We start from the raw sequence: 16,831 nt of genomic DNA on the forward strand, positions 1-16,831 counted from the left end.
TGATATATACATATATACATCTATAGGTTATATATGGTCAAACATCAGAATATATTTAGTCCACATATGTGTTACTCATAATATCATATACATACGTATGTACATCTATAGGTCACATATGGTTAAACATCAAAATATATTAATTCACATATGTGTTACTTGTGACATCATATTAATCCACATATGTGTTACTTGTGACATCATATTAATCCACATATGTGTTACTTGTAGTATCATATTACATGTATACATCTAAAGGTCAAACAAAAAATATATTTAATCAACATATATGTTACTTATGATATCATATACATACACATATATATCTACATATATGTCATATATGGTTAAAAATCAAAATATATTTAATCCACATATGTGTTACCTATGATATCCTATAATATACATCTGTAGGTCCTAAATGGTCAAACATCAGAATATATTTAATCTACACATGTGTTACTTGTAATATCACACATCTAATTTCATGAAAGGCATAACATGTTTTTGCATTTACAGTAAGCACATAATGAAAGAGAATTTTCTTCAGCAACAACGGTAATTAATTACTGAAAATTTACAGTCAATTAACGAACAATTGAACACCTACAAAACAAGCTATTTTCACATCCACCTAACCTCACATATCGTAAACCTGTGCGTTTGAACGCATATGAACAAATATCAAATGGATCAAATATCTACCCATTGTGTTACGTGTAAATATGTATGTGTAAATGTCTGTCTGTAAATGTGTACGTGTAAATATATATGTGTAAACGAACGCGCAAACGTGTACCTGTAACTTTACACGCTGAAATGATACTCGACACGTCTACTCGACACAAACCACATTACACAGCTGCTGAATGCGAAGTGAAAAATGTTTGTAGAACCTGAGTAGCTGTATTTTTTCAGCTCGAAGGAAAACAGCATTGACGCAGGGAGATATTAACCGCAACACTCGAAGCGAAGAAATATTGTCTCCCGATCGGACACACTAAACCTTGTAATCCTTGATATATGACGTTAACATCGACACATCAGGGTATAAATAAAGATTTCCCCTTTATACCATGACGTAAAAAACTGCTCTACCGAATTCGTTCTACGCTTTTGTAGATGGTCGTTGGTTAAAATTCAAAAAATTCTATTGTTAGAGGTATTCACTCTATGTGATTTATGCATATGTTCAAACCAATACTCGAGCTTCTGTATTCTCTAGTTGACCTTTCACGGGATATCAAACATCTTTGTTGTTGCTCATAACAGCGCCAAGTTAAGTTCTGTTATCTAAGTAGCAATTCCTACTGTGTAACGATAATAAACTCCAACTGTGTAAGGGGAATTGCTTAGGGAGAGATTCAGGAGTTCGATGCAATGTACTGAGCATACTATGGTTTACCTGGAAAATAGTATGGTAACCATAGGGGTAGAGTAGAGAGTAGTAGATTTTTTGGGAGTTTTGAGAATTTTTGGTAGTTTGCGAATTTGAGCTGAAGACATTGGGAACTTTAGTTCGTGGTTTGTGGAATATGGGAATTTAGAAATTTAGGAATTTGGGGTCTAGTAATTTGGAGACGGTATTGGGGGACTTGTAGATTTAGGGACTTTGGGAGTTGGATAGTTACGGGTGTGGGGATCTAGGGATTTGGTGGTTTAGGTGTTTGGGAATTTATAAGTTTGGATATTTGAGAAATTTGGGGATTTGAAGATTGGGATTTAGAAATTCTGAAATTTGGAAATTTGGGGATTTGAAGATTGAGATTGAGAAATTCTGAAATTTGAAAATTTGGGGATTTGAAGATTGGAATATAGAAATTCTGAAATTTGGAAATTTGGGGATTTGAAGATTGGGATTTAGAAATGTAGAAATGTAGAAATGTAGAAATCTAGAAATTTAGAAATCCAGAAATCTAAAAATCTAGAAATTTAGAAATCCAGAAATCTAGAAATCTAGAAATTTAGAAATCCAGAAATCTAGAAATCTAGAAATTTAGAAATCCAGAAATCTAGAAATCTAGAAATTTAGAAATCTGATCTAGAAATCCAGAAATCTAAAAATCTAGAAATTCAGAAATTCATAAATTTAGAACTTAGGAAATATAGAATAGTCATAATTTATCTCCCAACCCCCCCAAAATTCCCCTAAATCCAAATCCCCAAACAAATAGCGCTTCCCCTTAATTACCAAATTGCTAAAATTTACTTCTCAAAATATTTCAAGAATGCATCTGACTCCGACATTTATCCAAACCCAAGATTTTTCGACGTTATCCGACAAGTTTTCCAGTTTCGCTATTGTCGAAGTCTTCGAGAAAAGTATCACCAGGGTACATTTTACAAGGAGTTCGACTTGTATCGATAACCTCAACAAGAAGCTCGAGATTTTCCTCCGTTATGTTCCCTCTGTCTACCACTGCAACGTCTCCTCCGACGTGAAGAGTCCTTGGGATACTCCCGCAGATCCCTCATATCTGCGAGGATTCGACGCAATACGAGTATCTCCTGGTTTAACAGACCTTAATCATCACAAGGACCTTCCTCGAGCCGAACGTTTTCGTCTTGCTACCAGTTATCCTCCAGTATCCCTAGTACCTACATGCTGGATAATCGTACCACTTAATCGGCTACCCCTTATGCAAGCAACTGCCTCGAACGTTTTGCTACTCAAGAGGAAAATATTTGAATGGTTTAATGTGCATTGTGTATGCTGTTAGGGTGACGTTTATTTGAATGAACTGTAGGATTAAGGTGGTGACTTAGGTCTGATTAAAACTAGGATAATATATTTTTTATAAAATAACGTAAACTACACTGAAGAATGCAAATGATCTAAATTTACAGGAAAAAGTACAATGTAATGAAACTTCAACGACTCTCGTAATTGATTTTTAATTATTACTCATTGACAAAGTTCTCATTGTGTGAAATATATTTTAATCTTTGGGGTAGCTCACATTGGATATGAAATTTCGTCTTGCAATGAAATAAGCACGGTGTTGTTTTAACCCCTGACCTTATAATTTCTTGTTAGCTGCATCAGTCAGAACTAATCACAGCTGCAAGATTAAAATAGAGTAATAGTAAGTTAACCAAGTAATAATAATTTAACAGAGTGATAGTAAAATATCAAAATAATGATTAAATGATATAGTAAAATATCAAAGTAATAATCGAACGATATATCAAATAATTGATACAGTAAAAGTAATAATTAAACGATGTACAAATATGATGAAATATCAAAGTAATAATTAAACGATAGTAAATAACAGACACAGTCAAATATTAAATTATGAATCTAATATTGAAATAATATTAAACGAAATTTAATATTGCAGCGAAGTGTAATATTAAAGTACACTTCGAACGCTGTTTCACATCCCCTTCTTCCAAGATCCAACCCTCAGCGGAATACGTTAACGAACGTCGGTTATACTTCAAAGAAATCTAATCGATTTCGGCGACAGCGAAGACGCAGAATATCATTCGTGGCAATACGGTGAATATTACGATTGCCAGCTTGCAAATCTATATCTCAATTTCATATTCGCGCGTCAACGTATAAACGCAAATACGTATCCGTGTACGAACCGAAACGTAGAGAAAATAGGCGGAGAAATTGAAGATGGTGGCATGTCGAGGGAAACTAGAGTGAACGCAGTCAAATCGAATTACCCTTACGGTGCTACGATGTCGTTTGCTGTATGTTAGAACGAACGCTTCCGTCGAAAGATTCTTTTCTCAGGGCTCCGGGAAATAGGATGTTCTTAGGTCGCATTCAATTGCACAGAGCAATAAGCATGATACCATATCTTATCGCTACGGGATTTCTACAACTTTTATATCTGCATTCTTATTAAAAAAAAAAGGAAGTATCAAAGGGTCAACTTAATCTTGTCTTATAAGAATGTGACGCACTCGTGACGCACATTAAAGTTTCAGCGATGATAAATATAATTCGTATTCGCTGTCACTTTTCATGTCTTTCAACACTTTTAATAATTTTTCTATGAATTTCGGTCCATTTTAAGAAATTTTCTGTAACAAAATGTCGAGTGATCAAGATGGGATTTTTATTTGCACCAATGGAAGCTCCAGGTACTCTAAAACTGCACTCTTCATTTTCACTTGAAATTATAGATGACATAGTAAGCAAAAATTGTTTCATTTTGTTCTTTTACAATTTTATTTTTCTGAATGAATTTTCTTTCTATACTTGTCTTTTACACAATTTTAAAATAAGGGTTAAGTATTTTTTGGACTACCCCCAGTTAGCTACAAACCGTCATTGATTTACACTGTACTGAGTCTTGTTTTTTATACTAATTATAATTTGCACAATTAAAAATCGTGAAATGTAAAGTAAATTTGAAATTTTCATTTTTTTACACTAACTATAATTTGCGTAACGAAGAACCGTGAAATCTACAATATATTTGAAATTTTCACCTTCTTTCGTTTTTTCTTTTTATACTAATTATAATTTGCACAATTGAAAATCGTAAAATGTAAATTAAATTTGAAATTTTTACTTTCTTTCGTTTTTTTTTTTATACTAAGTATAATTTGTACAACAAAAAATCATAAAATCTAAAATATATTTGAAATGTTCACCTTCTTTTCGTTTTTTTGTTAACACTATTTATAATTTGCACAAAAATCGCCAAACGTAAAATGCATTTGAAATTTTCACTTCTTTTATTTCTGTTAATACTGCAGCGATAATCTGTTAACTGAAACTAACAGCCATCGACAAAATTATAAGCTTAAATAGTTAGGTTAATTACAGATTTAAAAACTAAGAGTACCCCAACTTTTAATTTTGTTTTTTTAATTTAGTCGAGCGAAATTACTCTGCGAATTAATTTGACCTTCTTATTAGAAGGAGGCATTAATTATCTGAACGAGCAGTTCAGCTGAACTGAAGATGCGCTTCAAAAACTAAATAAAATTTGCAAAGTTGGTACTAAAAATTTAAAGTAGAACGAATACTATGTGTCACAAGTTAATTTATGAAAATTTACTAACAAGGTAATTGTAAAATATTTTGGGATTTATTTAGCAATGTAGAAGGGATGCAAATATTTTTTGCATAAAGTTTGGAGGTACAGAAATTTGGATGTAATTGGAGAATATAAAAGAAAATGAGAAGACAAAAATTTTAAAGAAAATAACACTTTTTTCAGGTTATATTTCTCAGAGGTAGACACTGAGAAATGTAGAGATTTATGGACTATAGTAATTTGGAGATATAAATATTTAGAAATATGAAAATGGGGAAATGTTGATTTGGAAACATTGATACTAGCAATATTTAAATTGGGTTAACACTAGATTTACGGAACCCGTCAAAATGACGGATAATAGGTCTATTTTAGATGACAGAATTTGTTAAGAAATTTTTGTAAAAATGTCAACTTTCAGCAAAAGAATCAATGTCTTAGGTAGTTCACATATCATCTGCAATTTATTTATTTTTCTACTTTAGGTAAATTTAAATAAAAGTGACCATCAAACGTCCGTAAATCTAGTGTTAAATAGGAATTTGGAGATCTCACTTGAGAATATACAAACTTCAGGAGACATTTGCAAATACACAAGAAAAGATTTATATGTTAGTAATCTGATACATGATGATGTGGGAATATAGAAATTTGAAGCACGCAACATATAACATGAAATGAGATTTGAAACATATAATGAAACATGGACTTAAAACATGTAAATTGTGAATACTTTTGGACATATACTAATTTATGAACATGAAAATTAGGAGATATAGAGATTTGGAAACTAATATTCTCTATACAAAAATGAATTATGTTGAGAAACACTGAGTATTTCTAGAGTAATAGTGAAAACAATAGATACACATATTGAACACCGTTTGATCATAACGTCGTGGGTACTTTTCCGTCAATTTATTAATAACAAAATTTCTTCAAAAATCAAAATTTCATTAAGTTACACGAATTAAGTTCTACCTTCCTCCACATTTTTCTTCTATCTACCCAAATTCTATAACCCAATCTCGTAAACCCCGTACATCACTCGATATTTCGCCCTATACGACAGATTAAACGTATCCCAAAAGAACAAACAAGAGCTCCGTAATTTTTTTCCCTGATAGATAAATTCATGTTGGAAATTTCCGAATCTTATCGCATGTGATTTCGCTTTTATAGGTGCAGCGTCAATTATGAACGTCCCTAGGCTAATAAATCCCGAATGGTCCTAATGAAACGGCAAACTGCGTGACTCGTTCTCGTCGTTTTCGCGGTCCCGAATCGCTCGATGGTTACGCGATGAAATCTCGTAACGTTCGTGTCAAGATTTGCATAATTCGCTGTGATAATTAAGCGATCTGCATATTACGTTCACCGCCATGTCAGTTTCTCTTTTAAGGGCAAATAGTCCCTGGCACGATCCTAAAGTTCCCCTTCTGTGCCCACAATTTCTCCCCGTATTTCGCTATTAGATTAGAGCGTTGTAACGAGTAATATTCACGTAACAGCCTCGTATCTGTCCCCTCGTTTGCCCCTAGTGTTTCAGCACCAAGCAACCAGGGCTAGTGATTTCGCACACGCATGACACGGAACGGAAATCTCTCGTTGATATTGGAAAACACACACGATGCTCTCCTCTCCCTCTTTTTTTCGTTATTCCCTTGTACCGATGGACGTCGAAACAATTGCCGGATACGCCGGAAAATATCGGGTGTATATGGACTTTCAACGTTCCTCGTACTTCCATGCACTCGTTTCTTTGTAATCACTGTAAAACGAATCGCGCTGCGAGCACCGTTACGGAGTTCTTCAATTTTATATCCTTTGTATTCCGTACACAATTTTTGATACGTTGAGTTTGTTAAAGCGGTATTGGAAAACTAAGTGGAATCTCGAAAGTTATTAATATTTTCAGAAAATCGTTCTGCTGGGGAATAAGCATTGTTTTTCTTCCTTTGTGAGTTGCATTTTAAGATAAATGTGTTGTAATATAATTCTTTATTAATAGAATACGTAAAAAAAGAAATACACAAATAGAACTCTAATAAGTATAATAAAACAAACTTATAATACTGTATGAATCAGATAATGTCAAACAGATAAAATAAACTTATAGCAGGAAAAAATTACAGCAATCTCCTTTATTACTACCTAAATGTGGCTTTTAACCCTTTGCACTATTTTGGCCAGTCTGACTCGTGACGCACTCGTACTTCGGCCGTGATCAATTTTACTCGAATTTTTAATACGTTTCAATTTGGAGTTCACGTTCAATCATAATTTGCATAGTCAACAATTGAATAATAACATATTGAGATAACATTTCAATTTTTTTGTCTATTTTAACCCTTCGCACTCGAGGATAATTTTATTGTTTGCAAACAGCAACTTTAAAATATTAATTAAAATGTTAAATGAGTTCTTTTGAGGTTATTATTTCTCTATTAACAGTGTTGTCTATTTTACTATGTTTGTACATCACATGAGCACTATTATAGAATTAATTAAATAATGCTTATTTCAAATTGTTGTATTAAATCGAATGGTGCCTGAGAGGCGCCTCTCGAGCGCAAAGGGTTAATATTATAACTTAACCCCTTCCCGTGCTTTGACGAGTCTCACTCGTAACGCACTCACAACTCAAATGTGATTAATGTTACTCAAATTTTGAATACTCTTTAACTTGAAGTTTAGATCCAACTATAATTTGCGTTGTCAAGGATCCCTGAATATAAAATACTTAGAACATTTTAATTGTCTTTGTTCGTTTTAATGTTATAGTCCTGAATGGTTAGTCTTGACTGACGTACCTCATAAATAAATGGCACGACAAGGGGTTAATTGAGCAGTTCTGTCTGACGCAGCTGACAAATAAGTCATAGTGCAAAGTTAATAATAATATTAATTATAATATAAGTTAATAATATAAGTTAATAATAATATTATAATAATATTTTATTAATAATAGAAATGTTGCATTATGGAAGGTAAAAGTGAATTTGTGCGACAAGAAAGTGCACTTAAAAATAAATCTGAAGAGGTTAAACGTAAGGTAAGCATGGTCGAAGTTGAGGGAACGGCGGGAATAAATGCGCATAGAATTAAGACAGTAAATGGAGTTGAGAATAATATAAACGACGGGAGTGCGTTGCAGATTCATGGATGGCCATTCTACGTAGCTGGGTAAAGCGGTACAGGGTGGACAGCCGTAGTAATGACTGTCGTGCCTGCAAACACCCTGTGCCTGCAATCTAATGACTGACCAAACAGAAATCTGCATAACACTTGGCGAAGTGTGGGTCGCCTCCTTCTCCGTCGTTGAATCCTCCCTTGGCCCCCTCCGTCAAACCGCCAAACTTTCTCGGCTTTGGGTCCGACCAGGAATTCCCAGTTGTAATTGAATTGTCAGCGAGTTTCGTCCGGGATTCCACCTGCTGATTGGGGAAAGTTCGCAAAGCCGCTTGCCGAACTTGACCATACATTCCTCTTCCACCCAGGACCCTGTTGTTAGCGTCCCGCAGTCGTTCATTGACGTTTATCGACATATCGAACTTCCGGACACTTGTTTATTAGCATTACGCTTAATGGTACGGCTTGACGGCTAACGATGAAACATCGGTTTAGTAGCTGCCAATGATCGATGAGAGGATACAGTGACAGAGCGAGAATTACGGAACATGTTTGATGGCAATTTACCTCATCCCGTTTCGACTTCCACGCTCGATCCGCTGATACTCTATCATGAATTTTGCTTTCGGAGTTACGTTTTAACGTTTCGTTACAGGTTCTTGATAAACTGACTTTTCTGGATAAACTGCTTTGTATATGGAAAATAAACATCGCTTGCAAGATTCGATATTCATGAAATTTACGTGTTTCATTTTTTAAGAGGTAATATCATTACTCAATTAGATTTACTTTTGTTGTGATTGGAATACTAAGAATGTTTAAATTAGAATATGTGGAGTTCCACAGTCAATTATTTCTCCATGTGTGCCTTGAATAACTGTAGCTTCTTGACAAACTATTATATATTCTTTGTGCGTTTGTCATGACAAAGAATGTACAACCATGATGTCATAATAATATGCCGCAATTTTTTGTCGCAAAAATGCACGTGAAATTGAGGTTAAAGTACTTTTGTCGTACTTTACATTGTAAAATTAGATAGAGCATAAACTGTCCTTTCTTCATTTATTCGTGTGCTTGATACTAAAATTCGCATACTGTGATGCACTTTGTAGAAATAGAAAAAGTACATAGTGGCATGAAAATACTCACCGGCATAGTTTGGCTACCGTGTAAAGAATTAATCGCCGCTAGCGCTTCTTGATGTGACGAGAGTTTTACGAATGCACAACCTGAAAGCAAAAGAGACATTTCATTAATTTACTGTTATCTACTGAGTTATCAAATTATTTTATTCTTGTAAGGGGTTAATTATATGTAGATTTGTATAGGTTAGGTTAGTATGTTTTCATAACCTTTAAAGTATGAATACATAAGTATACAATGAAACAATGACATGATTTTCAAATTATTTTTTACTGAAATTCTCAAGTGCATAAATTTTTAGAAAATGTAAATGTACAAATTCTTGCATTCTTAAGAATATAAACTTTCATATTCCTAGATTCGCGAATTAGGTGATTCTCAGAAATTCTAAAATTCACAAATTGCTAAAATCCCAAATTTCTAGCTCGTGAAATTCCCAAATCCCCAAATTTCTAGGTGTTGAAATTCCAAGATTTCCAAATTCTTAGCTGCTAAAATCCCAAAATCCCCAAATTTCTAGGTATTGAAATTCCAAGACCACCAAATGCTTACTTTCCGAAATTCCGAAATCCCCAAATTTCTAAGTATTGAAATTCCAATATTCCCAAATTTCTAGTTCTTGAATTTCCCAAATCCCCGAATTTCTAAATCTCAAAATCTCAACATCTCAAACTCTAGGTCTTGAAATCCCAAGATTTCCAAACATTTAATCTAACAACCCTTCAAAATGTCCAATCCTTAAAAATCCCTAAAAATGAACAAACAAGAGGATTCTGCTCTTTATCTACCATATGTCCCCTAAATAAATCAGATTTGCTATCGAATGTATTTGCACGATGCATCAATCATTAATACAGTTCATAATTAAATTTCAAGCCTTCAATTTTACCAAAAACAATAATGCACCTGTGCAATACATCATCACATAATAAAATTTGCAACGAAATTCAGACCTTCAAATTTGATAAAAAGAGAGATGTCGAAAATAAATCCTAATAAACGAAAATAAGTCCGAATTTTTTGATCGGAGAAGGTAAAATAAAACGACAGTTTTTGTTTCGTTTGTCCACAGGAACGAAAATATCGCGCGAACGATTCGATACTTGAAGAAGACGCGTAAATCGTTTTATCTTCAAGAAGGACACGGAGTAAGGGTAAAAAGGAGTTCCCTTTCCGCCATTGTCACAGAGTCGAGACCATCCCCAACGATGATGGAACGATTAATCGCCCCTTCTCCCTGCCACGTGCGCTTATCGTTATAGTTAGATGGAGACGCGAAGACAAAGAACTCGAGGGTGCTTTGAAAAATTGACGCGCCAACGGAGCGCAACGTGCACTTAATAAAAGATGTTTACCACGAACGGAGAAACGCTCCGTAATCCGGGACACCACTTCCGGTTTCGAGCAATAACGATGCGTATCACGGCCAAACGATACTGAGAAATTACCCTCGGTAATAGTTCGATACGCAATCGATTACCGACACCTAGAAATCTGACGAGTTACATTTTCTTTCTTGCTGATTATTTCTTCTCTTACTAATTATTAATTACAGTATTTTCGTTAGGTTAGGTTAAGTTAGGTTACCATTTGTCAGGGTAAAAATTGCGTCAGTGTAATTTTCTAACGAATATATATTATAAAAATTGTTAAGAATTTGTTCGTTTGCCTAATGAGATGTTTGTATTAATTTCTTGGAACCATGAGCAGTAAACGTGTACAAAATATTGTGAATATGTCAAGATCAGTGAGAAACAAAAATCATATAATAGAATTTTCAATCGTTTTAATATGGCAGTCAACTGTGAGAATAAAATGTAAAGGTTAATACAAAAATCTTATTAATCTAAAATTCAATTGGATGTAGTTGAAAATAAATAAAACGTATATGGCCAACATACGTCTTTATACAAAATGGTGGTCTGCAATGGTTAGCTACTTAAATGTTTATAGTATTTTTGTTTGAACGTTTTTAACATCAGTTCTTACTATTTGCAAACATAACCTATATATTCTTTTCATATTTTGTATTAATAAAAGTAACATTTACATTTGAACGTGTATGTGAGTATCACATCATTCTACGATGAATTTCTTGAATTTTTATAAGGCTTATAACATTTATTTTCTTTTTCCTTATAAACATAACCTATAAACATATTCTTGCTCTTTATAAACATAACCTATAAACATATTCTTGCTCTTTATAAACATAACCTATAAATATATTCTTGTTCCTTATAAACATAAGAAACGTTCAACCAAAGATCGTAACATCTTCATCACTGTCTGCAGGTGATAAAAGCAAGCCAAGAGCCATTAACATTCATAAGAATTATTAAACGTTTTCAGATTTTCAGCGACTGAGCACGTTCAGAAATATAAATGAGGTTCGATTACGCCGATCGAGGTAGGTTGGGGCAGGATTGAAAGGAATTAGAGCGAAAAGAGGGCACTCATCTCCATACCTGCTGGAGTATGACGAGATAACGTTCAAGTCTATCCTTGTTCCAGGACTTTTTTTTGAAGAACTCTCGGTAGTCCTTCGCTTCGACGTCTGCCTTTCAATGCGAAATCGTTGTTCGAGTGACACCGGGGAGACAATATTAGTCTCCTGGTCGATATTTCGATTTTTTAAGTTATAACGAAGACCTTGACACGTTCTCTGATTTATTCTGTCAATATCGATAGCTATGAATATTTAATTTTTCAAGAATTAATCTTATATGAATTTTGATTTATTTAGCAGCAAGGAAAACCTTCATTCATTTATTAATTTTAGTCCATGTAATTTTTGTGTAATTCGTAAGTTGATTATTTTTATTGCAATTAAAATGACATGTTCTGTTAAAAATGTGTGATCATAATTAGATCACATATAAATGTAATTAAATATGATTATGATTATGAATGAAATATATGACATTATATTATAATAAATATATGATATCATTTTAATAAAAAATAATTATGATTAAAATCATAACATGATTATCTAACAACAAACATCATAAAACAATAATAATCTAATAATACTAATCATAAAATGCTTATCTAATATTCTTGTTTGTCTGACATATGAAAGATCATTCTCCTGAAGATATGATTGCTCAAAGTTATTTGAACTCAGTAATTCACTGGTACTTTGAAGGATTATTTTCATACACGCAATTTGCATGCATTGCCATGCATGCACATTTTGCCTCTATAGGAGTTTCATAATAAAACTGTATGCTTCCAATGCATAAATTATATTTTATTATTCCAACCTGACCGATTCAAGTAACAAAATTCTTTTAAACCATAGAACTATTAAAATTATGCTTAAAGTTGACTTTGATCAATTTGTTTCCAGTGCAGATTGATTGTCTTGACCCGAGTTCTTTACACTGGCGACAAATGAAAGACAAACAGCGAGGTCTAATCTGAAGCGAACCGCATTTTAAAATATTACTCCGCCCCTAACCTAATTCTGGCTTCATCTTTAAATCTCGCGCCCGCGTTATCCTTAATCAGAAATATTACCGGCGAAAAAAACGAACAGGGAACAGCACTCGAATTAACTAGATCGTTCAACGGACGACACGCTTAACCGACGTTCCATTTTTATCGAGCGTGAGAATCGCCGACATTTTGAACTGCGTCTACAGAAGTCGACGAATTTCACGAAAGAATTCTCGAAATCGGAGGTAAAAGCGATCCGGTGGACAAGATTTTCTCGCGATTCAACCCCTGTCGTTCGTCGACATCGCAAGAATTTGTCCGAGGCTGCCGGGGTTGTTCTGACCCGTTCCGCTATTTGTTCTTGTGCAAGCGAAATCTCCGACGGAGCTCTCGAAGGCGATGCGCTCTTGAGATTTTTCCCCGATGCTTCGAAAGCAGACGGGGAGTAAGGTCGCGTGGAAATAAAAGACTCGAATTTCTCGAAAGTTCGCGTATTTCTATACATACAGCGTCTCTATGTACACTCTTTCCCTTTCGCGTGCACATACGTACGTCGTTAGCCAAAAGCTGTAAATATAACGGGTGTTCTTTTGTACAGAAACTCAATTCTATTATAAAAAGTTAATAATTGTTTTATTAAAAAATGTTGACACGATTTAAAAGTATATTGTATCAAGAGGGTAGTCTTTATAATTTTTATAATTTGTATAAAGTTTGTAATTTGTATAATTTTTATAATTTGTATAATATGTATAGATTTTATAATATCTATAATTTGTTTAGACGTTATAAAATTTATAATTTATATAGCAGGTGCATTTAAATCTGCAGTTAGTGTAATAATATATTTTTTTTTATGAAATTTTTGTAAATTATAAGAATGTTAGAAGCTTTGCTCTTTGAATACAATATATGTGTAAGGCATGTTTGAAATTATTTGAGAGATCAATGTTATAAGAAATGTTAGCATATTAACTAAATAAAATCTGTTTTGAACAAATAATTTTATTATTCAAAAATTTATTTTTACTATTCTTACTTATCGTATTTGAAATTTGCTTTAAATATTTTCTTTTAAATTTTAAGCCTAATGGTATACAAATATACTAAATATTTTGGTATACCTACTTCAAATTTATATTGTTTATATACAAATAAAAAATTTAATTTAATCTAACTTTTATTTTATAATTGAACATTATTCTTGTTGAAACTTCAAATGTAATCTGAGCAAACTTGAGATATAATTTACACACTCAAAATTCTTGTTTAAATTTTAAGTCTAACACAACTGGTTACACAATGTTACCAAAACTATTTATTCCCGTTCAAACTTCAATCTAATTCAATCAACCCCTAAACAGGAATAATGTAACTTAAGATTCTAACCTAATCTAATTTTGCACAAAATTTAATTATTCGAAATTTGATCTTGTTTAAACATCAAGTCTAACTTGCCTTAACTACACAACGTTATCATTTAAATCTTATTCTTGTCGAAATTTCAAGTTTAACCTAATCCTAAATATAGTCATTTCACCTTCATGCATTTACAGGGAGTATAAACTTTGCACTCCGTAATTTCTATCACCTACCAACTTCATTTACAAAATAGATAAGAAAGTCCTTAATAAAATATATTGTAACAGTGTACAGTATGTAACAAATATTTTTCATTTATCATAAAGAATAAATAAATGAAAATGTATGTACTCAACCAATCTATTTGTCTGAATTATACGATTCAAGAAATGTGATATCGAGCCACACTCGACATAGGAATGCAAAGGGTTAAGAGTGTCAAGGAATCCTGTTTTTGAAAATAGGCTTAAAAAATTCCACCATATTTTTTCCAAACAATATTCCATCGAAATATACTTTCGTAACTTTGTATCGATATTTAGGTTTTCGGTTTGTGGTGTACCACCCTGTATGCACAGATGGCATGTGTATATCTATTCGGCTGTTCCAGCGGCTCCTTCTCGCCGGCTCGAAAACTATGTTTGCCCCCTCGAACAACGGTGAACAACAAACACTGGACAAACCGTTCTGCCCTCCACCGACGACGATGTAGACTAGTTTCGTGGATCTTCCCGTTCCCATTTCGTCTCGACCCCTTCTCGACCCCTGCCTAAAACCCCCACGGTTTCGGTGTTCTCTCTTTCCTCTTCGCCTGTATGCCGCCACAGCCGGTTCGAACCAATCGATAACGCCTGCGAGACTTTCCGCTCATATATTTGATTGCTCGGCAAACATGTCTAAGTTTATTCTGCGGCCCCCTGCTTCTCTTCAGCCCCCTGCACCCCCCGAGCGGCGAAGCGCTAACGCGCGACCACCACGCTCGCTAGGCTTTCCGATACGTTGGAAACTCTCCAACGGACATGTGGAACAACCTTTACTCTTTTTTAATCCTGGGAAAACGATTTGATCGTATTAGAACGGTGTTTATCATTCGATGGCGTTTCACGTCGTTCGATTTGCCTTCTTTGATCGCGTGTCGTTCACTTTTTGAGGTTAGGTAGCTTAAACTCTCTTTTTCCTAAGCCTTTTATGATGCGACTTTTAATTCATCTCGAAAAGTTGCTTTTATCAATATTTTTTCTTTTGAAAATTTTTGCAACTTCAGTTATCTTTAACTATCTATTTAGTTATCACTTGAGTTATCTTTAACTATCTATTTAGTTATCACTTGAGTTATCTTTAAAATTATGTGGCTCAAAGAGTCAATATGTTGATGTTGAAAATTATATTAGATATTTTTATTACTGATTTTATCAAGTACTTCTGCAATATTTTACTAAATATTAAAATATATAAATATTTTTTGCAGTATTTCTGTATTTACTCACAGTACGACTTTTAATGAAAAAATTAAAAAATTTTCCTTGAACCTCCATAAATTTTTTTATGCTTATAATTGAAAATCGAATATTACAAACTGATTACAGTAGTCAAATTTAAAAAAGTCAGCAAGTTGTCAATTTCATATAAGTCCATGCCAATGAGTTTATATTTTAAACTACTTACAATTTTCTAGTTTCCTAACGTTTTTTATCCTCGAATAAATTTATTGAATTTGCTCAAAGTTACAGGTACCAAAGCAAAAAGTGTTCCACTTATCCGTTCAATACTATTCACGGACGAACAGATACAAACTCATTAATCTTGTTATATTTACCGTAGAAAACTTACGGAACTTTCGGAAAACTTCTATCCCTTATCGATTAAACGAGAGTTAATAATTGAATTTATCTGAAGGACGTCGAAAACCTCATTAGATCCGGGTGTAATTGTTTTTGGGATTAAGGACCAGGGTAGAGAAGATTACCGTTGCCGTAGTTTATTTGAAAAACCTTCGATTCCACGACAAATTAATGAACGTTTGTTTGTTTTTCCGTTGGAGTAGCATTGCTGGAACAACGGGAAAACATAATCGCGTGATTGGGGTAGCGAGTTGCGTTTGCTTTTCTCCTTTTTGCAGATCCGAAAGAAAAATTCAGTTGTAAAAATATCGAACACTTTTCAACGTACTGGTTTCAAATTTCGGAACTAACGTTTATTTTTGATGGCGAAGTAATATCGTTCGTGTTACGTGTTTTTTATTCAGTTTTACTCATTTTTAAATATTATACTAATTATATTAATTTCTTGTATGAAAAATATGTCACAGTTATGAAATATTAATAATATATGTATATACATGGAATTTAAAATCAAATTTCATGATTTAATTTTCTTATATATTATGTAAGGTTATAATACATTTATAATCATTTATAGTAATTTTTTATTGACAGTTTTGAAGATATTAAAGTTTACTGCTATATATATATGCTTTTTTATTAATATAATAAAAATATAAATAATTAATTTTTGAATTTATATATATTCCATTAAAACTTAATTTTAATATTCCTTAATATTTCCTTAAATTGTAGAATTTATCAGTGTTTGAAAGGGGGTTGCAGTCTCCTAACTCTTTCATACTGATTAGTAATTTATTTTTATTATTTTTGTTATTTCTAAACTTACATATAATTATTGTATTGGAATTACACAATTTTTTATTTGAGCATGAAAGTGTCATGAATTATTATTTA

At 33.1% G+C, this 16,831-nt stretch overlaps 1 protein-coding gene across 9 annotated transcripts in view; it reads right to left on the reverse strand.

The window, feature by feature from the left end:
- The window catches only part of LOC100879998 (bruno 3), a 465,868-nt gene that overhangs the window by 63,071 nt on the left and 385,966 nt on the right, over positions 1-16,831 (reverse strand). For all 9 annotated transcript variants that reach the window (XM_076539338.1, XM_076539340.1, XM_076539334.1 and 6 more), the window contains one exon: positions 9,294-9,373. In XM_076539338.1, coding sequence (XP_076395453.1) covers positions 9,294-9,373 — 80 coding nt within the window. The remainder of the gene's footprint in view (positions 1-9,293; positions 9,374-16,831) is intronic.

Source organism: Megachile rotundata, chromosome 13 (genome assembly GCF_050947335.1).
Source record: "Megachile rotundata isolate GNS110a chromosome 13, iyMegRotu1, whole genome shotgun sequence".
Taxonomy (NCBI): domain Eukaryota; kingdom Metazoa; phylum Arthropoda; class Insecta; order Hymenoptera; family Megachilidae; genus Megachile; species Megachile rotundata.